The sequence below is a fragment of the Micromesistius poutassou genome (assembly GCF_964030765.1).
Source record: "Micromesistius poutassou genome assembly, chromosome: 3".
In the NCBI taxonomy this organism is placed as follows: domain Eukaryota; kingdom Metazoa; phylum Chordata; class Actinopteri; order Gadiformes; family Gadidae; genus Micromesistius; species Micromesistius poutassou.
Window position 1 is genome coordinate 11785750 of NC_140273.1, and position 24698 is coordinate 11810447.

A 24698-nucleotide genomic window follows, 5' to 3' on the forward strand; every position below is an offset into this window, starting at 1 on the left:
CTTTCGTCAAAATTGCTTTTAAATGTTTATGAAAATGTTGCCTGCACTAGCTACACGCAGTCCCTGATTTGCTCTTCACGCACTACAACCCAGGTACGTTTGCTACATTAGCTAGCTAGCTGTGTTTTGGTTCTGGCCCCTGGGGAGGATTAAGATGCATTAAAATAACTATTGTACTCACTGATAATTGCTTGCTAATTGTCTTGGCCTACCCAAAACGAGAGAATCGTTCCTGCTTCAGATGTTGCTCTGTGGTGTATTTTCACTTTTTATTAATTGATGAAATGGTTGAAGAATAGATTGTAGAATTGACTAATGCACCATGCCTCATATCGTATTTATGGTACACCCGTCATCACACTGGCACACTGGCTTAACTAATTAATGCATTTGCTTACTTATATTTGTGTGACACCAATGTATTTTTATTAGCCTTTAGTAAAACAACCACTGTCGCAGCCACCTCCATAAACACACACGCTGGGGACAAATCATTGTTTCTCTAACCTCTGTGACCTCCGTCAGGACAGTTCTGGTACAGCCACTATTCCGGGCTGGATTTTAGTCGCTGACCACTGCCACTCACATTCCAGGCTGTTGGTAACTGCCTTTCAAACTATTGGCTCTTGTTGAAGGTTGATTTGTTTTTGTTTTTCATATTGGCTTATTGCCATTATTAAGCAACAAAGACGAAGTGAATGGACTGCAGTCAATTTGGTCATCAATTATTTCGTAACCCTTATGTGAAAGTTTTTTGGAGGATGATGTTTTGATAAAATAATAATGGTTTATTAAACTACTTTTGCTATGTCTTTTCATTTTTGGCCAGTCCATTTAGGTACTGGGTCAGTCTTATTACCAAACACACTATCGAATTATGACATGGAGGTCCAAAATGAGAATAGGCCAACCTTTTGATATTTTAATTGTTTGTTTGTACATGTTGCTGAATGATTTTAGAAACCCTCTTTTAAAGCGACAATGTTACACAAGCTGATATTGTTGAATTTTGATATTATTGGTTTAACCAAATAATTAAAAAGAAATATCCTCCATCTCATTTAATTTGTGATTAACCTAATTTAACAATATTTTTTTGAAAAATGTGTTTGCTTACTTAACTTTTTGATCCAGTTTGTAGCCCTATCTGTATTATACTATAGATCCTTAAGGTTTTCAGTTTCATTCCATAGTCTATATTTTGACATGGTATAACAATGTTAGCAGCATGGGCATTCATTTGTATCAATGATTAATTACTTAAAGAGTTATTCTGTAAAATATCATTATTTCTGTCCATATAGACTGTAGTTAAATTTGTGTTAAGCACAACAAACAATTGAGCAAAACATTAAACAAATACATTCAGATTAATAAAATGAGACCAGCCAGCTCATCAAATATTTATAAATTGATTAGAAGTTACCTTTAAAGTGTGACTTGAGTAATGTCTATTTTAAAGACCCTTCGACTTTTTTTTATTTATTGGTGAGAGCAGGCTTTCCCTCCCCCTCATGCCACTCAACATATGAAACACCAACATTATTCATCTCTGCAAAGGTAGCTTGCCTGACCCGTTTTCTGTGGAATGTACTAAAGGTTACAGGGATCTTTTAAAACTAGCTGCATGTTCATAGAGCCGTACATTTTAAACAGTTTTCCCTGTTAAATCTTTCTCCCATTTCCACATACGTGAGATGGTTCTGAAATGGTTAAGTCAATTATCTAACTTTGTTTCATTATTAAATTGGTATTATGAGTACAAACTAATTATCATTATAGTACACTATTGAAGTTGAGTATGAAACACCAGATGAAAAAAAAATACACACCAAGAGGAGAGAAAAGAGCAAAATGTTAACATTTTATTTACAAAGTTGTTTGTCATACAGAAAGTAAAAATGTAGCTACAACCTTGATTTATGCAACAACCAGCCACGCACACACAAAAAAAACATGGCTGGCTTGTTGCACAGTTGCTATAGCAATAATCTTATTGGGGGAAGGTAGGGGGAAAAAAAGTAAACAAAGGAGAAAAGAAAAAGACAAAAGGAAGAAGAGAAATAACAAAATATTTAACAAATTATTAAAAGCACAGACCCAAAACTAGATACCAGTCCCAAAGTCCTCACACGGAGATACACAAAGAGGAGTCGACAGTGAAATTGAGGAATGCAGAGTGGGGGGGGGGGGCTGCCTGAGAACCGTGGGGGGGGGGAGGGCGGGTAGCGTGGAAGGGTAGGGTGGCTCTCTGATCCATGGGTAAAGGTAGGAGGGGGGCAAAGAGTATCTCCACTAGGTCCACCCATCCTATACAGTCTTGCTCCAATCAGGAGCTCAGAGCTAGGGGGGGTGAGGAAGGGGCAAGGGGTGGGGTGGGGTGGTGGTGGTGGTATTGCAGAGCAGAACGGACCGTGTGAATTAAGGTGGGTGGGGGTTCAAAGGGAGTCTGGAAGGGGAGGGGGGAGAGGGGTTGGTAACTCGGTAGGATCGTTTAATTTGTTTTTCCTCCTAATCGTCATCGTCGTCATCGTCATCGTCGTCGTCATCATCTTCATCCTCTGGATCTCGCTTTCTCTTCTCGCCCTTTGTGGCTGCTTCTGCTGCTGCTAATGCTGCTGCTGCTGCTGCAAGACACAGTATAAATTATAAATACGCGCTTTTCAGGAGGAGGGTCAGAGTGCCCCATCATCTCAGACATGAGGCACACGTCTGGGGTAGAGCGGAGACTGAAGGGCAAGCCATGCAAACAATGAATAAAGAATCTAGAGAATGTCTTAAACCAAAACAAACAAACACTTGGCACCCTTCCTCCATTTCCCCCCCCGTTGGATAAAGAGATGTCGTCTCTTTGTTTGATTTACAATTGATTCAAACAGCTGAACTAAGTCAGCAGAAGAGCCCTGTGTATTAACAAAAGCAACTTCAAAATATCAATGGCCTAGCCATTTTGCTAGGACATTACTGGCCATCGATGTATTATCTATTAACATTAAGCATACCATCTTCATCGTCATCATCGTCATCATCTTCATCATCCACTTCGCCTTCCTGCCCGAGGTCCTCCTCCTGATTGAAAGAATACATTTAAATGACCAGTAGCACACACCTTAAATATTGCAAACTCAAACTCTAACTCAAATTTTTCATGGTCGAATAATCAGTGGGTGGTATGAACGAATAATAGATTATTCGATGTGTGCCGACATTCACAAAGGCAGCCATGGATCATCGGCAAGAAATCACTTAATATCTTAAACGCAAAAAAACAAACTTTAACAGTGATCAGTGTCTGTTGTATGCATATATATTAATATTTATGCTTGTGTATTGTGTATATTGTTTTTCTGTACATGATTAATAATAATAAAAAAAACGAATAGTGCTACAGAACCAACATTAGTTCCGTCCGTTAATTCTTGTTTATTTGAATTGGAAAAAATGTTAACGGTCCAAATGTTAAAAATTGGCTTTGACCCTCGGGAACGAATAATCAAATATTCTGACCCATCCCTAGTATTTATTTACATATAAATATTTATTGCCTTGTAAATATCTATGAATGTATACAACTATAAATGGAAAGGGAGACATGTTCACCTCATCCTCCGCACCACTCTCGTCATCGTCCTCTCCTTCTACCTCCTCCTCATCATCATCGTCATCCTCGTCAAAGTCCTCCTCCTCTCCGTCTTCCTCATCCTCCCCCTCTGTAATGTTGAGTCACATGACACAGCATGTAAGTCATGGGCTAAAAGCAGGAACAGATCCGAGATCTAATACACGGCATTAAATCTTAATCTCACCTAATCTCAGTAAATGTATCATACGGCTATGCATCACAAACTACACGAATATAATCATACATCTGAATGTAAATTATAAACAAGTGGTGTATATGATAGTTCATTCTTTTTCCCAAATTAATAACCTCACTTTGAATCAAAACACACAAACATGAATCCCTATGCCTAGACACACAGACAATTTCCCCAAGGTCCTGACCTTCGTCGTCGTCGTCGTCATCGTCGACCACCTCTCCGTCCGAGTCTGAGGCCTCGTGGTCATCCATATCGTATCCGTCCAGGTAGGTGAGCTGGGGCAGTAGCTTGAACACGCAATCCCTATAGTCACTCAGGTTCGTCACTTCACAGTTGAACAGGTCCAAGCTCTTCAGGTTTCCAAGCTTTTTCTGTAAACAAGAAAGAATATCAGGTCACAGAGTGTTCCTGTGAGCTTTACAATGTTTTGACAAATTTAATATTTCATATCAAGTCTTAATAATTGGTTTTGTGTTTGGGGATTGGTCACTTACCAAGGGCTCCAACGTGCTGATGTCTTTAAGCTTGTTTCCACTTAGATTTAGATGTGTGAGGTTGGGGAGTTTCTCTGCTAAAACGTCGAGGTCACCGCTGATTCTGTTGTCACTCAGCTCCAGCTGAAGCAAATGGAAAGATTGCAACGTTAGCAACTGCTCATTATGAACAGATAAACAAAAGGTTTACGAGATACCAGAATGCACATCACCTTTTTCAGTTTTCCTAATTTGGGCAAGTTGGAGACAGACAGTAAACCGACATTTATCAAACTGAGGAACTCCAAGTTGACAAACTCTGCTGTGAGGCCTTCCGTTTTTCCATCATTTGATCGACAGTTGTCAAGAACAAGTTCTTGTACCTGTGGAAAAGGAAAAAACAATGTTTTCAATTTACAAGTAAAAATAAATCTTCAATTAGAAATAACTAAATGCATATCATTTTTGTAAACGAAATAAAATGAAGTATATATTTTTATAAATTAATGTAATAATGTGATGTTTACATATTATTTAGAACACGCAACGATAGACTTATCCAGAAATGTTTTGAATGTACATTATTCAAATGGTGGCATGTACATAAAGGATGTGTTTACAAAGACACCAGCCCTTCAGTTACAGTTTGCGCAATCGTGTATTCGAGAAAATGTCTGAAAGTTTTTTTGCCAAACATCAAAAATCTCAAGTGAGGAAGCGAGAGTAAAACGCTAAAGCAACGTGTAATCCACAAAACTGTGTTTAAATGCACTATTTATCCAAGCTTAACAGCTCGGGCATTGGTTATAGTCACGAAGAAGAATAGCTCAACATTATCTTGGCCTGGTGATGCAGGCGCTAATGACAAATGCAATGATTTTTGTTAGCAAGCCCGCTACAGGCTAGCCATTGCCCTTTTAAACGCTGTCGTGCAGTGGAGGAGCTGCAGGAGAGGCTCGTCTGCCCGCCATTAACCACCCAACAACAGCGGAAAGGATTGAGAACATTCGTAATATATCTTCCCAAAAGTCAGAAACTCGACGTAATGAGGAAAGTGGAGTGCTTTGTCGTCGAGCAAACGACCGATACGGCTATTTGTTCGGCTGTATCGTCGAATGAATGCGAATGGCGAAGGAAATATTCTGAACGGAAATTTAGTAAAAACAAAGATGGAGAGAGTTCCTTTCTCCAGAGCTTCAAAGACGACAGAATGACAACATGGCGATTCCTGAGACACAGTATGCAGTTCTCTGAACACTTCCAATAGGGGCAGACTGTTTTTACAATGTTTATTCGATGGTTTATACATCGATTTAAACCATTTCGATGTCGAGTGGTGTTATTTTCTGCATGATAACCGAGAAACGACGACTGTCCACGCTTTGCTGCCGGGGAGTCGAGCGCGACGCACGGGGGCTCGTGTCACTCGAGACGGCTGGCTCCAGTCACAGGCGAACACGAACCGTCGTTCACCAATAAAAGCGTACAGGTGTTATAACGTTACGAACATAAGTTAACGGACGACTCGTATTCATATGGTGGCGTTATGTTTACAATGCAGTCGATTATTCATATTTATATTATTGTTGCAAAGAGGGCAATATGGCGGGAACCAATACGAGCTGACCGCTGTGGGTACCATTTGTACGGAATAATCTGGTGGGGTTGATACTTTACTTGGACGGCAGAGTTTACGAATTTGGTGTTTGCCATTGTTATTGAAAGCATCGCAGGCGTGCAGGGTACTCGGTGAAACGGGGGACTACATATTTGGCGGAATTTGCCTACTGTACACTCCCTTTACTTGTTAATTGAAGCGTCCAAATATGAAAACAACACTGACTATACGAGACTAAGCGGTCGAATGCATGCCGATATCGACCAGCTTTAGTGGGTTATAGCAGCTTGGTAAATGTTGAATTTGTGGTGGACTCGAAGCAAGTGACATTTTTTTGTTTGTTGGCGTAGCTAAATGTGGGTCTTAAACCCCTACGAATGAAGAGATATTACACTTCCTTCGACACGTTACTTGGTCTTTCTGCATAACCTTAAAATGATACGCGTATGCGAGACTTTAAAGTACATTTTGATTAAAAGGCGTCCCTTTCCATTATTCTATCACCATGGCGCCCATGGTCTATATAAAATGAACCGTATAGGCACACGCCACATAGGGACGGAAACGCACTGAAATACCGATGTATATACAAGTTTATAAATGGGACCAAAACGTTTAAATGGGACCGAGCTGTGTGTGCACCATCGAGCAGGGAGGCTGCGAAACGGTTAAAACACTGCAATAATGCCAGCAAGCTGGAGAATCGGCTTTTGAAAGTAACGATTGAATATAGCCTTTCTTGTCTTGCTGCCCCTTCACGCCCAATCTAGAACAGTACAATGTATTAACCTTGTTAACAGGATTTTCTACCCTATTTATACTAGAGAAACACAATCTAAAGCCCATGTGGTCACCATTACGTTAGCTACACAGGTCACTCAGAAAGCAAAAAAGTAGCAAGTTAGCTAGCAAGGCTAGCCTGAAAACTAAGGTTTGGTTTAAAAAAGCACGACTTACATCAGACGGTGTCCTGTTTCTTAGTTCCAAGTGGATCCTCTTTTTCATATTCATCTTGCCCTATGAAAGTTAAACTTTTCTCTCTGGGGTTTTGGTGTAAATTTCAGTCCAAAGGCAGAGAGATGCCCTAATGGAGGGAGAATATGGGACTGTATAATGAACTGAACCAAACGCTAAGTTAGTCGGCGAGAGGAGAAACCATGGAGGGAAACGGGACTGAAACAAAATATATGCTCAACAGCGCCACCGCTGTCCAGAAACGCCCATCGCCTGTTAAATAAGGCAATGCAGTCACAAAACATGACGCTGCCCCGAAGCAAAGCGGTACTATGGTGCAATTCATTTGTAGAGCGTAAGTGCTAATGACAAACAAATTCACAGGCACCTAATTATCTTGCAGGTTGATTGTATATATTCACGGGGTGTTGATACACATTAATTTATCTGAACAAATAAATATAATGCATTTACCGTATTAAGTAGGTCATATTGTTTGCAAAAGGTAATCTGCCTTATATTTTATTTTTTTTAATGAATGCTGTGGAAGATTCGATTGCTAGTTATATTTACTATCAAACCTTTTTAAAGCATATGTTTTATATTGGTATTCTACCTGTTGCCTTTCTATAAGGCAGTAGTCAATTTATGCATGTATTACACACTTGTATTTTCTGTAATAATTGTGTAACAAATTGGGGGAAATTATGAATAAATAATGCACAAATTATTCAATGATAAACTTTCGTTTTTGTCTCCATTTGCTTATGTTTAGTGTATGTTTAACTTGGGCTGATAAACAAAGTAATGGAGGATGGGTTTTTGGTTCGCAGTGAAGAGAGCGTTTTATATGCTCGGGGTGGGTTGCCCCCCTCCCCATAGCTTCCTGCTTAGACCCAAGATCCCTCAAGCAGAAGTATGCTTGTGTGCCGCCACATCCACTTCGCCAGATTGCTCCAAACTTAAGTTAACGGCAATTCATATAGCAGTGTAAATTATGTCAAATTGTGGAAATACTTGTTCCTGTGACATTATCAGTAAATAGCTTGTTTTTGGTATGTCCAGTTTATGTGCCATGGCTCGATGCAATGCTTAATTATTGTAGATAACAATATTGTTGGTTTGTTGAATGTTAATTCCTGTGTGAAAGGGCCTCTTGGACTTGTATGATGGAAAAACGAATTAAATGTTTTATTTTTTCCATGCCAGTCAATTGTAATGGATCCAATATACCAGCAGAGGGCAATGGAGTCACATCTTCTCGCTTTTTTGTGCGCTAAACACAACCAGATCAGCGGATTTTGGTGTGCTGACAACTCGTTTTGAGTGTAACGGTCGGCTTTGATAATAATCAGACATATTGAAAGATGCCAGTATTTGGGGATGGTCAGTGCTTGTGGGTCTTTGATAATTGTCAACAGAGGACTAAAAGGTTGCCAGTCATCACTTAACCACGCTGAGCCGGACCTCATTGGAAGTGGCGGTTTTCCTCATCTTTCTACCAAGGTACATAATATGAATGAACCCGTTTGTTGTCATTAAGTGACGGTATGTTAACTGAGTATTTAGGCTGAGACAAATAAAAAGAATGAATGCATCCATCATTGCATTGCACTTGTTCTCTACTTATGATGAATATATGTGGATTCCTTGCATTTAAATAAATATATTTATTCTATTCTTTAAACTAGGCCCAATCATTGAACTATATATCGACCATTTTGTGTATATATTTTAACCGTAAATATATTTTTTTGAGTTTTGGTATGTGGGTCTACAATAAGATACATTAAGTTGGTAATAGACCGTTAACGTTATTTTAACAGGTTGTCTCCTGTTGCTCAAACGGAGACACATGCAGCTTCAATGTGCTATTAGAAGATTGTGAACACACCCTGAGTTGAGTCGCACGGGATTAATGATAAGATAGCGCGACTATTGAATAACATTTGCCCCGTTTTCTTTCTTAAATCCTCTCACATACTACATTTTTAACTTTTAAAATACCCTGCATTTGAAAGACTCCACATGTCAGATTTTCAGAGTTTAAAATGCATAATCTTTTTTGACAGGATGTAAAAAATATATTAGGATTTGATAGATACAATTTCTGAACATTCCCACCTTTAATCACCAGGGAAACTCGTACTGACAACACAATGTTTTACACACTGTTACACAACCCCTCAACAAACAAACAAACAAACAAACAAACAAACAAACACACACACACACACACACACACACACACACACACACACACACACACACACACACACACACACACACACACACACACACACACACACACACACACACACACACACACACACACACTCGATATTCTGAAGTACACTCAGGTCCATGGAGTTTGCTTTTTGCTGTAAGAATCGTGCCAACTCCGCCACCTTTACAAATAAGATAAGAGACTATCTTGCCATTATGGTAATGTTTAACCAGATAATTCTGTAAGGACTGGGAAAACAAAATACGCAGCTTATCCGTTCGCATTTTTGCGCTTGTTCGCCCCGAATGAGCTATAGGCCTAATATTTATTAATTATTCCCAGGACTTAAAATGGATGAGACTTTGAATATGGACAATCAGGTGTTGGATTGCCAAGAAGCTGAAACAAACCAAGGTAACGTCAACCTTTCTTTTAAAACGAAGTTTGCGTGACAGCCTCAGTAGAGAGTATACAGCTTACAGCTGAAGCTGACCATTTTGATGGTTTGCATTCGAGTCTTCATGTGATAAAGATCAGTTAATGTGGAAAATATAATTGGACAACTAACAACATTAGTACTATAAATCAAAGTCAAATAAAGCCTAGTGTATTTGCACTATCCAATAGTGCTATAGTTCACTGTATTACCAGCAGAGTAGACCAAGGCTCTATAAATCATTCAGTGTATAATGAACTACATTGTAGTTCTTATGCTTTATAATGTAATTCTTATGTTTAACAGTCTAACTTATGATTGTATTGTAGTTCTATTTATTTAGCTTTATATTGTAGATATTATGCTTTGTATTGAAGATCTTATGCTTTACATTGTAGTTCTTGAAAGTTGTATTGTATTATATTGTATAGTTATGTACTTATGAGTTGTTGTTGTTTAATAGGTGGGATCCTTCGCCGTCTGCGGGACCGAGAACTGCTTAGGAAGAGGAAAGCCGAGGCGGAGGAGAAGGAGACTAAGCAGTGGGTTTATGGGTAAATTCGGTCAAGTTGACCAGGCCACGATAGTGACAACTTCACATCTTTAGGGGATGATGATGGTTTAGATATTCCAATAAGGAATGTTTTCTTCCACATTTTTAGTTAGTAGCTAGTTCTATGACGAAATAAAATAGCTACTTCAATGATCATATGAAAAGAGACAAAGCTAATCTCTAAGAAGCAGAGTGATTTGATAAAGTGCATTTTTCTTTCCTTCAACAAAAAATGGTTCCCAAATGAACTCTGCATAAAAAGTATTCATTATCAGTCGAGTGTTGGCTTATCAACCCCATGGCTCATAATGAATAGGTAGTGAGAAGAAACCAAAAGTTGCCTTTCTCCTGTCTCCCAACGAGTGATCAGGATCTGGTTCAGGAACTTTAAACTATTGTCTGTGTGAACACCAGTGCAAAGAAAAGCATATCAATGTTTCTGCTCTCTCCCTTTGTCAGGGTCGACAGCAAGAGGAGAAGAGCAAGAGGAGAGCAGAGGAGTGGCACTGGGAGAAGGGGGAGACCAAGGAAGATTGAGAACCTATTCGAGGTTCTCCCGATCCAGGAGGAGGAGAAGGAAGAGGGGCAAATGCAGCAGGCTCCCCAACCTCCTGCCGAAGAATCATTACCTGAGGCAGTGGAGGCCGGCCCAGCCCAAACCTTCTACTCTCGATTGATTACTTCAGCGTACATCCCCACTGTCCCAGCTCCTCTACTCGATGTTACCTCAGTCCAAACCCCTGTCGTATCCTCTTGTTTAACTAGTTTATTTCCAACAGCTTCTACCCTGACCCTGAACCCTACCCCGGCCCAAACCCCTACCCCAGCCCCAAACTTGGTCCCAGAGCCCACAGTTCCAGCCCCATCGACCCAAAGTCCTCCCTTGCCCCCTTCCTCGGGTCAAAGTCAAAGTGAGACCCCAGTGGAGGCTTCTGTGTCATCTGGGTCCCTGCTGGCCCTAGCCCAGGCTCCTGCCCTGGCATCCTCTGCTCTTGTCTACACCACAGAGTCCAGCACCATGGGCCAAGTCATGGGTCATGGGTCATGGGACCTGGGCCAGGTCACCATCGAAGACTTAGGACCCGATGAGATGGAGGATGTCTGCTTGCCACAAAAGGATGAGGCGGTGAACCGTTTGGAAACTGGTATGGCTGCCCTGCTAGCGCTTCAATCCATCTAACTTTATACATAAAGCACTTTTCATGCAAAAGTGAAATATAATATCAAGTCCATGGGAAGGATGTTATGAAGTATTGAAATATAAATATATGGCATCTGGTGGTCCAAAAGTGTCGCACAATACCAGTGCATACAGGTCTGAGCATGGGTGACGACTGTGGTAATCATTACCTGATATCTTATATATTTACCCTCATGATAATAAGCATTTTATAAGAGCTTGTAATGTATTTTAACCTCATGTTTGTTTTCTATTTTTGGTAGATTTGGTTGAGGGGCCATCTCCACCCGTTGTGGCTCAGAGCACCATGTTCTCCTCTCCACTGCTGACCTCCCTGTCTACCACTCAAGGATATTTCACAGAAAACTAATTTAAAATGAGATTTCTGATGATGTCTGAAGAGTATTCTCAAGGGCTTTCTACAAAATTGGCTGTAGACTATTCTTAAAGGCTAGCAAATGGCAATGCTTTGAAAATGCTTATATTAATCTTTTTTTTATTCTGAGGCCTTATATTGCACTGCATTTAAATTGTATTTAGCTTCATATCTATTTTGGTTTAGGTACTGATAATGATACCGTTTTAAATTGTTTTAAAAACAAAGGCAAACGTATGGTTATTTTCAGTCAAATTAGTTTTTATAGGTTTGTTTGTAAATTTGTTAATGTAAAACCAGTTACTGCAAATAGTAATAAAATAGTGTTGTGAAATGTAACGTATTGTAAAAGGTTTCTAAGTGTTGTTACAAAACATTCCATTCAAAATGATCCTCTTTAATGCTTTGACACTTCCTTTGCATCAGGACACGTGATATATTTCCTATTTAAATAATAAAATGGAGACATGCATAAACATATTCACGGATATTATTTTGACTAGCAATGTCTAGTAGTTTTTGTGTATTCATAGGCCAACACGGCATAATATAATGGTTCATTTTAAAATAAAAGCATATGGATCAACAAGGGAAGGAATTACATACATCATCAAACAAAGGCATTCAGTGAGTATGCACGTACACACCGTCACCAAATTCTAAACAATAAGTCCCTTTCATCCACCCATATTCATATATTCAATATATTGTGTCCAGTGTCACCCTCTGGCGTTCAGGTTTTTAGCGTTTTTAGATGGGAGAATTTCGTAACTTTTAAAACAAATACGCCTTATATTTTATTCAGTTGTCATTCATTCATTGATGTGGAATTTGTTTCTTCAACTCGTATAATTTCAATCAATACAAATGTCTACTCAAGTAGTAGGCTAAAAATAAAGAACTTTCCAAATTATCCCTGGAAAGTCACTGGTTGGCCAACGATAAATTGTGCGTGTTCTGCTTCCGCATTGAGTGATCACACGTGTTTGTGTATATCCTAGTGTGAGCTGTCTCACATAAAGCTGAACAGTATTAAACAGTTGAATTAGTAAAAATGCCACCGCTGTGTGACAGCTGTGGCGATCATGTCGATAAACTCACTCAGCAAGTTTCTGTAATGCGAAAAGAAATCAAAAATCTAAGGTAATTTTTGCAACCACATGTCTTCTTAAATGTGTCCCTCTAGAGATGAATATTAACATGTATTTATTTCTCTGTAGACAGATGTTGGAGAACGCAGTGAAATCCCACCGTAAACACATGACTTCCCTCTTGTCCGCTGTGACAAACGTTGCTCAAGGCAGTCTTAGCGACAACCAACCGCCATATCAACAACAACAACAATCATTATCGGACAAGACAGAAATGTCACATGTTTCTTTGGAACAAGGTAATAACCACGCCTGGACACAACGTAGCATATATTGCTCATGGCATATACTGAAAACAAGATACAATCATAAGCACTATGATTCTATTTAGTCAAAAGTGAAATACATTTTCCTCAACACGTGCCCCCAGGTTATCTTGCTAAATAATATACGGTATGCTGACCTCTCTGACTTCCAGTTGAAAGGCAGTTTTTTCAATCGCCAATGTCCACAGCCTAAACTGTAGGCATCATTGAACAAGATGCCTAACCCCTACCAGCTCGAATTCACCAGATGACAGTCTACTCTAGTAGCAGTCGATATTCATTACTGGGTGTATTTTGCGTAAAAGAAAATGACACACCTGGGTTAAAAAAAACGACCTAACAAACTAAAGTTGTTTGTGTTACAGGCACTATCCAGACAGTCCCTATCGGCTACATTAGGTCCTGTTTTTCAGCGAAGAACGGCACACCAAGACAGCCCACGGTGTGTGGCCACTCCAGGGCCACGTTGTGCATTCTGCCCACTGTGTTCAACAACCCCGATCAAGCTCTGATGGGACTCGAGCAATTCTCCCATGTATGGTAAGGTACCTAACCCTCCCCCCCTGCTTTCCTTGGTTATAGCTGACTTAATGGAGGATGAAATCAATGGCAAGATCAATAGTGTAATTACCTCCTTACCTTTATAGAAAGGGGAAAACAGTGGTTACAAATTTGCTTTGGATAAAATAATTGCTTTGGACGAGTTTGTTTTCCTTCCTTCCTCCCCACAACTGAGTTCCCCTTGTTTTGATTTCCTGCATATTACTATTTTAGTCATTAAGCTTTAATCCTTTGATCCATGTCATTAAGGAACAGGTAGGGCTTTTAGGTAGACTATCCGAAACCTCTCCCTTGGGGGGGAGGTTTCGGGTTCCATACCCGGGGGAAACCCTCTATTCACTGCACAATCTTGAGTTCAATATCACATGAACCCTTTAGTCAGTTATATTCTGATATGTTAGCACAAACTACAATTCGCAATTTTTATTTTCTCTGTTGGGTTTCTCCAGGGTCATCTTCCTCTTTCATAAGAATGGTCACCTGAGTTACAAACCCAAGGTAAAGCCCCCCAGACTAAATGGTCGGAGGGTGGGTCTCTACTCCACACGCACCCCTCACCGACCCAACGCCCTGGGCTTAACGCTGGCCAGGGTCGACAAAATCCTAGGCAAGTATGAGATTTCTTTGTTTATTCAGTAGGATATTTGTGAGTGAGGCATTTGGGTGTGATTAATCTCTAATAAGAGATCAATCACAATTGTGCAAAAATTAGACCTGGGCATGTACTGTACAATTTGGGCCTAGATTAAACACAATTTTCCAGTCGCTGGATATGGATGTTAAACGGATGCAAACAACATTCGAATGACACACACGCGCACATGCACACACAAGCACACTATTAAAGGTTCTCACAGTTCTTGGGTCATTAATTAATAGCAAATGCCTTTATCCCTCTAAATCTTTCATCCCGGTTTTCCACATTGGCCAGTTGCTTTGGATATATGCATGTAAGAATACTCAAACAAAATGATTTTTACAGGTGACACGGTACATCTATCAGGCATTGACATGATTGATGGGACTCCGGTTCTGGATATCAAGCCATACATCTCCGACTACGACTCCCCTCTCAGCCGACCCGGTGTAGAACCATATGAAATGGTTGTAGGCCAAACAGAGTTGCCACAAGATCAGGTAATGGGCGACGCATTAAGCTTCCGAATGAACTCTGGGACTCCATCCCCTGGGAAAGACACCTCATTGGCTAGAGCTGAGTCTACCAAGGTTACCAGTGCCCACAGTAGTCCTAGAACTACGTTCAAGGACGAAGCCATAACAGCTGATGTTGAGAACAGAAGTGAAGCCTCTTCTTTGCCTGTTGCTGATGCTAATGCTGACTCCGCTGCCCCCTTGTCCAAAGAGCTAAGAAATGTGCTATTGGAGGTTAAAGCCTATATCAACGAAACCGACCTAACCAGTGAGAAGGACATATCAAAATCCAAACAACCAGAAACAACCCAATGCAGTCCGTGGCTCTGCTATGGGGAAGAGGAGTACAGTACCATTGCCGCTTGGATCAGAACGCCCCCTGTTGGCAACCTGGAGGTGCGCTTCACGCCCCATGCTCTGAGCGAATTAGCAAAGTTTCTCCCGCCTCAACATTCAGGTAAACAAAACTGCCATTGCCTTTTTCTTCAGATTTGCAGTTGAATATGAATACATTTACATTCTTCTGAAACCTTTATTCAGCTTTTAAATTAGAACAACGAGAACAATCAAAAATGCAATTAGAAAATAACGGGTTCTTTCTACTTCTGCCTATAGTTTAAAATGGCTTCTGTGTTGTGTTTTGTTTTTTCTTTAAGTAGACCCCACCGGAAATGACTGTCCTCGCTTTAAGTTCCTTCGCAGCCAGGAAGAGGCATTGGCCGCCATCAGAGCGGTTCTGTCGGCCGACCCGCGCTCCATCTACCGGAGGACCCGCTGTGAGGACAGACTGTTCTTCTTCACCCTGGACACGGCCGACATCACCTGCTGGTTCGGACCGGGCTTCGCTGAAGTCCTGCGGGTCCTGCGGGTCTAACCCTTAATGTTTAAAGTCGCAAATGCAAAAATATCTGATATGCTATATATAGACAGTACACTAAAATCCTTAAATCTGAAATTGTGAATTTCAATAGAATCTCAATAGTTAGATTGTTTCTGGAATTTTACAAATCATAATAAAAGATGTGACTACATTGTGTTTTCTCTTTACCTTTCAATAAAATATGAATTCAAAATAGAATAATGCAAAACACTAAGCTTATCTTATGTATCTACATAAACCACAGTAGCAATTAAGGTCTTGAGCGATTTATTTTATCAAACTTGTAGTGAGTATAGCAGTTTTTTTAAGAATATATATATAGATAGAATACCTACATTTATTTTACTATTTGTACATTTGGACATTGCAAAAAATGTCGAGGAACATAATTGATTATGGCAACCTAATAGATCAGTGGTTCTCAAACGGTGGTGGTACGCGAGCGTTCTCTAGTGGTACGCGGAGTATGAACGATTATTATTTTTTTTAAGTTGAAGCAGAGCTGGGTTCACCGTAACTCTCACGGGTTCACCGCTTTTGCATGCTTACACACAGGCCACACATCCAACAACAATAACAATCCTGATCGCCCCCCCCCCCCCCCCCCGTCAAAAATCCCGATCGCATTGTTGACGGTTCATTACATAAATTAACTGGCTACAACAATGAAACAATAAATGATTTACAATGCTCTGAATGAGCACATGTGTGATGGCCGTGCAGTGTTTCCCACACATAGGCCAATGTGTGGCGCTGCGCCACAGATTGAACAACGAGCGCCACAAATTGATTCCGCTTTTCTTATTTATTTTTACTTGAACGCGTTTTTTAAATGTAACTCCGCCAGCCCGTAATCGCGCCCCCGTAATGCTGCCAGTCCGACATGTTCCCATTCCGACAGTCCTGTGCGCGTATGCAAATTAGCCATGTGCGCCAAACAGAAGAAGGGCCCTATCTTGCGCCCGGCGCAATTGACTTTCTACACCGACGCATGTGTCGTTGCTAGTTTGCACCCGGCGCAAAGCTGATTTTCCCCCGCAGCAACCAGGCACCACTACACTTGCATGTTAAATATTATGATGTCAAAGATTATGCATACGTGTGAAACTGCATAGAAATAGCGTGTGGATTGTGGAAACATTTTTTTTTTCCATAGGGCTGCATGAATGAACATGAATGAAGTATAGTAAGCTATGCCATGCGTTAAAATAATAATAATAATAATAACAATAATACATTCGAGAAAGTATATTCCAGGCTTCCAAAACAAAATCTAGTTTTAGGGTAAATGATTGGTTAAATTATTTGGGAAAGAACAGCTGATACAGCGGTAAATTGTAGGCCTACTTTTAAATCAATGCATCTGCAAACACCGTACAGCAAACACATATGTTCTTGACAAAGACATCGTGTACAAGCCCATTACTTTTAGGATTGATGAGTATTTGATCGTGAGAAAACATAGTTTTACCGCGAGTGAGTGTTTAAAATAATGAATGAATGCGGGTGATGCTTGGTGCGCGTGTGTGTGCACGCCCATCTGTCTAAACACACGCAAATTAAACACGTAAGTGTATGAGAAGGAAATCGAGTCAGTCGACCTGCGATAAGCAGCTGATTCTGAACGAACTCGTCTTCGAGATGGACGTGTTCTAACGCATTTTTAATCAATGAAATGTTAACACAACAGTATATATCTGTTATTTATATTTATATTTAATTTTCGGGGAATTTTAGGGGGGGGAATTTTAGGGGAAGCCGAGCTTCCCTTGCAGTCGAGAAGTCGCCACTACGAAAGAATGCAATGTATCCAACTAGCGGGATCTAAACAAACTAAGCTCCAGCGAATTACTACAATGCAGAAGTAGTGGAGAATGGCGAAACACAGCAACTCTAGCCTACTCTCAACCAAAATAAAACTAATCGCCGCCCGGTGCAGCAGTGTGAACTGCCCAGTTTTTAGAACGTCTCAGCCCGTCTCGTCGCAAGGAGTCGCAAGGAGTTGCGAGTTGCAAGCAGTTGCGTCGCGAATCTTCATTAGAGGAATGGTGATTTCAAGGAAGACTTATTTTAGAGGTGGTGTAACCGAATAAACACTCCCAGCAAACATTTATGCATTCAACAAGTCTAAAATACGCCGGGTCACAACGTGACTTTATTTCGACCATTTGCCGACATGAAAACATATGCCGCTACGGAAATGGTGATTTCGAGAAAAGCTTATTTGACAGTGGTGTAACTGAATAAACACTGTTTATATCGCTATTTAACTTAACAACGATGTAAGTTTGTAACATTAGTGTGAACGGTAATGTTTACACATTAATAGTATTATTGAAAAGTGTTATTATTCCAAACGCAATATGCTATCATGTATATGGCCAATATAGGTGCTAAAATGTTTTATTCCAACATTTACTCAAGTTCCATTTAGGAACTATTTTTCCTTGCGCACCAACACGTAATCCCTCCAACGCATGCGCACAGGTGATATCAGTTCGCCGTCAAGTTCGGCAGCATGCAAGAGTTGCAGGTGAGTTTCGAAAAGACACTGCAATTTAAAATGCAACTGAATTTGTAGAGACATTACCCTTTTATTATTTGCATGCTAAACTGTTGAATTGGAGGCTACATTGTGTATTCTCATGGATAGCGTGTTTTCGTATTTGTAACGTTACATACGAACTGGGAGCGGGAAGCTAGCAGGCTAACGTTAGCTTTGCCCTGACTGTGTGTTCACACCGCACTTCGCCCCGCGACACATTTCAATGTGTGTTCACACCGCACTTCGCCCCGCGACACGTTTCAATGTTAAGTGAACGTAGAGACGCGTATAGGGCGACACTTTTTGTCGCCGGTGTCGTGCCAGAAGTTGATTTTTGCCAGAAACTGATTTTCACCATCTACCCAACAACAATAGGCCTATTAGGCTACTGGACACACAGGAGGCTATCAAACACATAAACAGAGATAAAAAAAATAAAAAATAAAAACAACATTTGATGATCTTTCTCACACTATCGTCATTATCGGATCATTCAATGATCGCTTCATAAACGCTTGATTGGCCTACATTCTGAACAGCCAACGTTCATCACCGCCAAATGTGTTAAAATATGTTTTATTGTCTCACAAATACTTATCATCGATATAAACTGTGGCATACTGGCGCTGTTTGAGCCTGACGAAAGCAGCCATAGCGCCACAGAATCAGCGCTTCACAACTTTAACAGACCGTGCGCGCTCCCGCGGACCGGAAATCAGTTTCTGGCAAAAATCAACTTCTGGCACGACACCGGGACCCGCGACAAGATTTGATTGACGGGGCGACAGTTTTCCCCAAGACGGGCGGGCGCGTTCACGTGGATTTTGTCGCGCAAATGAGCGACAGATGTCGCAGAAGTTGAAATATTTCAACTTTTCCGCGGCATTCGCGTTGAAACAGCCAATCAGCGTTCACTCCCTGAGTGACGTAGCGTTCACTGCTTGATCCAGATCAGACAGCAATATGGAGGAAAAGCTCATACTGGCAGTGTCGGCGTTTCCAGTCCTCTTTAATGTCAGATGTTCGGAGTACAAAGATCGAAACAAAAAGATGAAGGCTTGGCTGGAGGTCAGCAAGGAAGTCGGGCTGGGTGGTAAGTTTTTAAAAATTACTTTACTTTAAAAGTTACTTTATTCTAGCTATCAATTGTATTTTACTATGAACCAAGCTAGTGAGTTAGCAGTTAGCACTCAACAGTTCAGTTCAGATTTCACAACGTAGGTTTGTTTCTTGTCAGAGGACGAGTGCCGAAGGAAGTGGAAGGGGCTGAGGGACAGCTACCTGAGGGAGAGGAGGAAGGAGGCAGAAGGAAAGAAGAGTGGGTCAGCAGCAGGGGCTTTTAAAAAGTGGAGGTTCTCTGCGATCCTGTCTTTCCTCGACCCGTTTGTTACTCCAAGGGAGACGAGTAGCAACATGGGGGTCGAGGAAGACAGGATCGCAGAGGACCAGGGTTCAGAGGCAGCAGCAGGGACAGCGAGTGAAGGTTGGTCGATAAGTGAACACACACACACACACACACACACACACACACACAGCATGACAGATTCATGATTTGTTCTATAGATTGATTACAACCTCTTGTCACCTCAGAAGATGTCTGTATTTTTTCCTTTCTCACACACACACACACACACACACACACACACACACACACACACACACACACACACACACACACACACACACACACACACACACACACACACACACACACACAAAATAAATTATTTTTCATTAAAAAAAAGTGGCATCATGTTCTTTATTTAAAAAATACAGTTGACACACTGTTTATGCTACTGTGTATGCTTCATTTATCCGAAGATAACCATAGCTACTTTTTGATAATTTGGTGTAATGTATGTAGACATGCCAAAAGCTGGTTATAAAACTATAAACTATAAACATAAAGCTGGTTTACCTCTATACAATTAAATTGGGTCTCTAACCATTATAGGATCCAGTTTCCAAACCATCTTCCTACCATTGCACTGCTTGAATGGTCATTTATGTTGCTTGAGGGAAATATTGAAATGTTGAAAATTATTTTGTGCCACAGAATTTGGTGTCCAAGCTACTTTGACTATTGATGTATCGTAGTTCATGTTTGCTTAAGGTATTTTTTTTGTCAGTTATGTTGTGCTCAACTTGTTGAAGAGCACAACCAAGAACGGGAGGTCCACACATCGACAGTTAAATGTCCCGTTACATTTATTTAGTAACTTAAAAAAAAAACACATCAGTATTCAGTAGTGTAGTGTGGTGTTTGAGTGATATGACAGTTAAACTAAACTATGAGTATGCAAACAAAGGCTAAAGGGCTAGAATAACAACCCCAAATAAAACCCAGTTGGATGCCGGGCAGCATCAGCCTTCCAGGTGGGAGAGCGAGAGCACCATGTTGGATTCCCCCATCTTATGCAGGCTTCCGGCAGGTGAGTTCAATCCCTCAGTGAGGTGGCCAGGCAATCAGCTTCCCTGGAAGAAGAACAGAGGCCAGCAGAAGGAAAGCAATACGGCTCAGGGCCGTCAGTTACCTGATTTCAAAATATAAACAAACTTTAACATTTAACTTAATTAATAATGGCATATTACTGTTGTATGTAAAGGAGACATGCTTCATTAAGTCAGAAGAGTGACACAGTGAATATATATACATATATATAAATATAGTAATTGCAGGAAGTAGGCTCAATAGTAATCTGTGGGTGGCTCTTAAAAGAGCCGTTTTGGGTGTGCTGGTGCGCTACACGTTGTCCTGCCATGGGACGGTTCCCTCTGCGGAGAAGAAGGATGTGAAGGCCTCCCGAATCCTGATGGCTTCCCTCACTGAGTTGTTGGCAGCAACTCTTCCCAGACCTGGCAGTGGGTCCTCCTCACCAACTGGGATGTTCCCCCTCAATGCACTTGGGGGGGTTGTCCTCCGCAGGAAGTTGTGGAGAACACAGGTAGCCTTCACACACTTCTCCGCAACGTCTATGTTGACCTCGAAGGCACGCCTGTAGACCCTCCACTGGGAAGAAAGGATCCCAAAGGCATTCTCCACAACCAGCCGAGCCCGGGACAGACAGTAGTTGAACACCCGCCTCTCTCTCGGCAGGTTGCGACCAGGGAACGGCCTCATGAGGTTTTTCCGGAGTGGAAAGGCCTCATCAGCCACAAAGACGTGTGGCTGTGGTCCTCGGTGGTCAGCTCCTGGTAGTGGCAGGTCAGCAGGCAGTTGGAGGGTGCCAGACTGAAGCGCTGCACCAAAAGCTGAGTTGGCCAGAATTCCACCATCACTGGTTCTTCCGTAGCCCCCGACATCTATCACCCGGAAACAATATTCCGCATCTACAACTGCCAAGAGAACCAGAGAGAAAGTTCCCTTGTAGTTGAAGAACTGGGATCCAGAGTGAGCAGGGGCTTTGATGACCACATGCTTGCCATCCAATGCTCCACAACAAAGAGGGAAATTCCACCGCTCCTCAAACCTCCCTGCAATGGCCCTCCAGCCATCTGTTGTGGGCACAGCCATGAACTCCTCCACCAGACAGTCCCAGATAGCAGTGGCAACATCAGGGACAATGCCAGAGACTGTGGAGACCCCAACACGGAAGCTGTTGGCGATGGTCCTGTAGGAGTCCCCAGTGGCTAGGTATCTGCAGAATTTAAAAAAATAATAATAATTTAAATTAAATGTTGAAGTGAAGATACTATAGGTGTAAAAATCATACATTTACAATAATTTTGCCACGTTCATTTATAAAAAAGCCACATTTACAAAGGCAGGAGTAATATTTCATCAACATAATTGATCTATTTATTGTATTTGACTACAAACTATACTATTGTCGGCAGAGGATAATCATTGGACAATCATTGGAATATGCAATCTGCAACGTCCACTAAATGGCGCTGTCTACCATGGAAAATGTTAATGTATGTAAACATATAATGTTTGATGTTCGATTTCGACATACAACTTTTATGAAACTACCACTCACCGGAGACAGATGGACAGGCGCTCCGAAGCCGAGATGGAGCGCCTGTAGTTGGTGTCCAACCGTGATATCCTAGCACCGATCCTAGCTAGCAGGTCATCAAACTGGGCCGGAGTCAACCTCAAATACCGCTGGAAGCGGTCGTCGTCCAGACGGAGCTCCTGGAGAAGACGGTGAAATTCACCGAGCTCTGTACGGCTCCGATTTATATGATGAACCCATAAACGACGGGCATTCCGACGTCTCTCCCTCTTCCACAACAGATACAGACACGCAATGGTTGTTATCTCGGCCATGGTTGATGAGAGACTGAATTAGCATGAAGGACCGTTGGCGGGAAAAACGCTCCGCGACAAAATTCGCCCCGCGACACGTTAAGTGCACACAAATAAGCACACATTAAGCACAGCGACAGATTTCGCTGTGTCGCGCTACAACATTTGCTGTGTCGCGCTACACGGCGACATTTGTGTCTTTTGGTGTGAACGCACAGTTAAGTGAACGTAGAGACGCGTATCGGGCGAAACTTTTTGTCGCCGGGACCCGCGACAAGATTTGATTGACGGGGCGACAAGACGGGCGGGCGCGTTCACGTGGATTTTGTCGCGCGAATGAGCGACAGATTTCGCAGAAGTTGAAATATTTCAACTTTTTCGCGGCATTCGCGTTGAAACAGCCAATCAGCGTTCACTGCCTGTGGGTAACGTGGGTGAAGTAACGTAAAACAGCCAATCAGCGTTCACTCCCTGGGTGACGTCAAGTAACAGCCAATCAGTTCACTCCCTGGGTGAAGTAACGTAAAACAGCCAATCACCGTTCAACCGTTCAGTGAACCGCAGCTTGGAGGAGAAAGTGATTGTTGCCGTTTGTGACTCCCGGAGCTCTATATCTATATATAATATATAAATATCTATATAATATAATGGCACAAAGCGGTGTGCGCCTCCGGATTATATTATTAACCCATAAACGACGGGCATTCCGACGTCTCTCCCTCTTCCACAACAGGTACAGACACACATCTCGGCCATGGTTGATGAGAATGAATTAGCATGAATGACCGTTGGCAGGCAAAACGCTCCGCGACACGTTAAGTGCACACAAATAAGCACACATTAAAGAGCAACTTGCAGGTTTAATTTATATCCTACTCAATGCATGATATTGTCTGAAAAGGTCTTCTAAAAACGTAAACGTAGAAATTACTATGTTACACAAAACGTAAAATATATAATTTGATGAAAATGCGCCAATTTTTAAGCTATCGTTGAACCCCCTAGCAACAAGTCCTATGACGTAGGCAGAGGCACTCCCCTTCGCGCGCCACTCTCTCACTGTGGGTTTCGACGTAGTACGAGAGCGGTAGCAAGAGACAGATTGAGTTTGCGATTGAGTTTAGTCATGGTGAATTATTGTGTTTGTGCAGGATGCACGAATTCCTGCCTGACAGAACATCGTGTCCATCATTTTCCGTCAAGGAAAAGCAAGGCTTTTCGTTTGTGGGTGCGTTTTGTGGAGGTGAAGAGAGCAGACTTCACGGCAGCGTCTGTCACCGTACACTCGGTGATTTGTAGCGCTCATTTCACTCCGGAGAGCTATCGACAAGGAGATTTGTTGGCGTCTCAGATGGGATTTCGGAGTAAGGATCATGTGAGGCTGATCGCTGATGCTGTTCCCGCTGTTCACTTGATGGTTTCAAGTTCAAAGCCGAAGGATCCACTTGAAACTGGCGCGGGCGGGACTGAAGGACCAAGTGCTACCACTGCTAGTGCTAGCAGAAATGCTTTGCACCGAAAGCTGTCTCTTAGCCGAGTAAGTCTTACTTTTACCTCTTTTAACTGCTGTTTTGGTGATTTCCTAATGTGTTAGTGTATTAATGGCGGAATAGAGAAGTGATTTGAGCATTGGGCAATCCTCCAGCTAGTTAGCAACATAGGCCCGCCACAACACATTTGGCTATTGCATTAGCAAACATTTTGTAGCTGATGACGTGTGTTCTGATATCCATACTTCCATAGTACACTATCCGCACTCACTAAGTGCGCTGATTTTCAGATGTCAATGTCTTCCAAAATCGAATACTCCATGGTGCACTACCCAGAAATTCCAGCAAAAAACATCCCGCTGTGAACGGTGAACTCTTTACGCGTAGTAGCTATAAAAGCTACCAAATAACTAAATTAATGCAGGCTATGTGGAAAATGCTCGTTGAGTCCACACTTCGCGGTTTGACCGTTTTGAGTACACCATCCCGGCCCGATCTGAATTGGAACGCCCTACCTACTCAAACTAAGCATAGTGAGTGCGGATAGTATGGATATTGGAACACGGCACATAGTGACATGGTTAGCATAGTTCTAGCCCAACACTCCCGTTTCCCCATTCGGTTTTGTATCCTGTGTTACTCTCAAGTGATTTCACAATTTATTTATTGATAAATTCTCTGAAATCCCATATGTTTGCCCCTCAAGTTGACAGACAATGTTGCTTAGGGTTAATGGATGAATCTGTCTACATCTAATGCA

General features: G+C 41.6%; 3 protein-coding genes across 5 annotated transcripts; 2 read left to right on the top strand and 1 right to left on the bottom strand.

Annotated features, from left to right (window-relative positions):
- Nucleotides 1-1844: 1844 nt before the first annotated feature.
- anp32b (acidic (leucine-rich) nuclear phosphoprotein 32 family, member B) lies at nucleotides 1845-7543 on the bottom strand. Of its 2 annotated transcripts, none has more exons than XM_084465566.1 (7): nucleotides 6870-7543; nucleotides 4528-4677; nucleotides 4316-4438; nucleotides 4006-4192; nucleotides 3601-3710; nucleotides 3003-3069; nucleotides 1845-2624 (listed from the first exon to the last, which is right to left on the bottom strand). In XM_084465566.1, exons 1-7 carry the CDS (start codon nucleotides 6921-6923, stop codon nucleotides 2512-2514), a joined length of 804 nt encoding a protein of 267 aa, XP_084321692.1. In that variant the 5' UTR covers nucleotides 6924-7543; the 3' UTR covers nucleotides 1845-2511. The 2 variants fall into 2 exon arrangements, with proteins under 2 accessions (XP_084321692.1, XP_084321691.1); XM_084465565.1 differs by having other exon boundaries at nucleotides 1845-2627; nucleotides 6870-7528.
- A 686-nt stretch (nucleotides 7544-8229) lies between these two features.
- On the top strand, nucleotides 8230-12070 carry hemgn (hemogen). Of its 2 annotated transcripts, XM_084465501.1 has the most exons (5): nucleotides 8230-8372; nucleotides 9436-9507; nucleotides 9993-10083; nucleotides 10542-11227; nucleotides 11526-12070. In XM_084465501.1, exons 2-5 carry the CDS (start codon nucleotides 9444-9446, stop codon nucleotides 11630-11632), a joined length of 948 nt encoding a protein of 315 aa, XP_084321627.1. In that variant the 5' UTR covers nucleotides 8230-8372; nucleotides 9436-9443; the 3' UTR covers nucleotides 11633-12070. The 2 variants fall into 2 exon arrangements, with proteins under 2 accessions (XP_084321627.1, XP_084321628.1); XM_084465502.1 differs by lacking the exon at nucleotides 8230-8372 and having other exon boundaries at nucleotides 9347-9507; nucleotides 9993-10071.
- A 572-nt stretch (nucleotides 12071-12642) lies between these two features.
- trmo (tRNA methyltransferase O) lies at nucleotides 12643-15690 on the top strand. Its single transcript, XM_084465656.1, has 6 exons — nucleotides 12643-12781; nucleotides 12859-13028; nucleotides 13421-13595; nucleotides 14066-14223; nucleotides 14599-15225; nucleotides 15428-15690. Exons 1-6 carry the CDS (start codon nucleotides 12693-12695, stop codon nucleotides 15640-15642), a joined length of 1434 nt encoding a protein of 477 aa, XP_084321782.1. The 5' UTR covers nucleotides 12643-12692; the 3' UTR covers nucleotides 15643-15690.
- Nucleotides 15691-24698: the final 9008 nt, after the last annotated feature.

Excerpts from the sequence above, each read along its gene's own strand:
- anp32b (XM_084465565.1), bottom strand. The coding sequence starts at position 6,923 with ATGAATATGAAAAAGAGGATCCACTTGGAACTAAGAAACAGGACACCG. Across the intron at positions 4,678-6,869 it reads GAAACAGGACACCGTCTGAT|GTACAAGAACTTGTTCTTGA; the intron begins GTAAGTCGTGCT and ends CCTTTTCCACAG. Across the intron at positions 3,070-3,600 it reads AGAGTGGTGCGGAGGATGAG|GAGGAGGACCTCGGGCAGGA; the intron begins GTGAACATGTCT and ends TCTTTCAATCAG.
- hemgn (XM_084465501.1), top strand. The coding sequence starts at position 9,444 with ATGGATGAGACTTTGAATATGGACAATCAGGTGTTGGATTGCCAAGAA. Across the intron at positions 9,508-9,992 it reads AGAAGCTGAAACAAACCAAG|GTGGGATCCTTCGCCGTCTG; the intron begins GTAACGTCAACC and ends GTTGTTTAATAG. Across the intron at positions 10,084-10,541 it reads ACTAAGCAGTGGGTTTATGG|GGTCGACAGCAAGAGGAGAA; the intron begins GTAAATTCGGTC and ends TCCCTTTGTCAG.
- trmo (XM_084465656.1), top strand. The coding sequence starts at position 12,693 with ATGCCACCGCTGTGTGACAGCTGTGGCGATCATGTCGATAAACTCACT. Across the intron at positions 12,782-12,858 it reads AAAGAAATCAAAAATCTAAG|ACAGATGTTGGAGAACGCAG; the intron begins GTAATTTTTGCA and ends ATTTCTCTGTAG. Across the intron at positions 15,226-15,427 it reads TCTCCCGCCTCAACATTCAG|ACCCCACCGGAAATGACTGT; the intron begins GTAAACAAAACT and ends TTCTTTAAGTAG.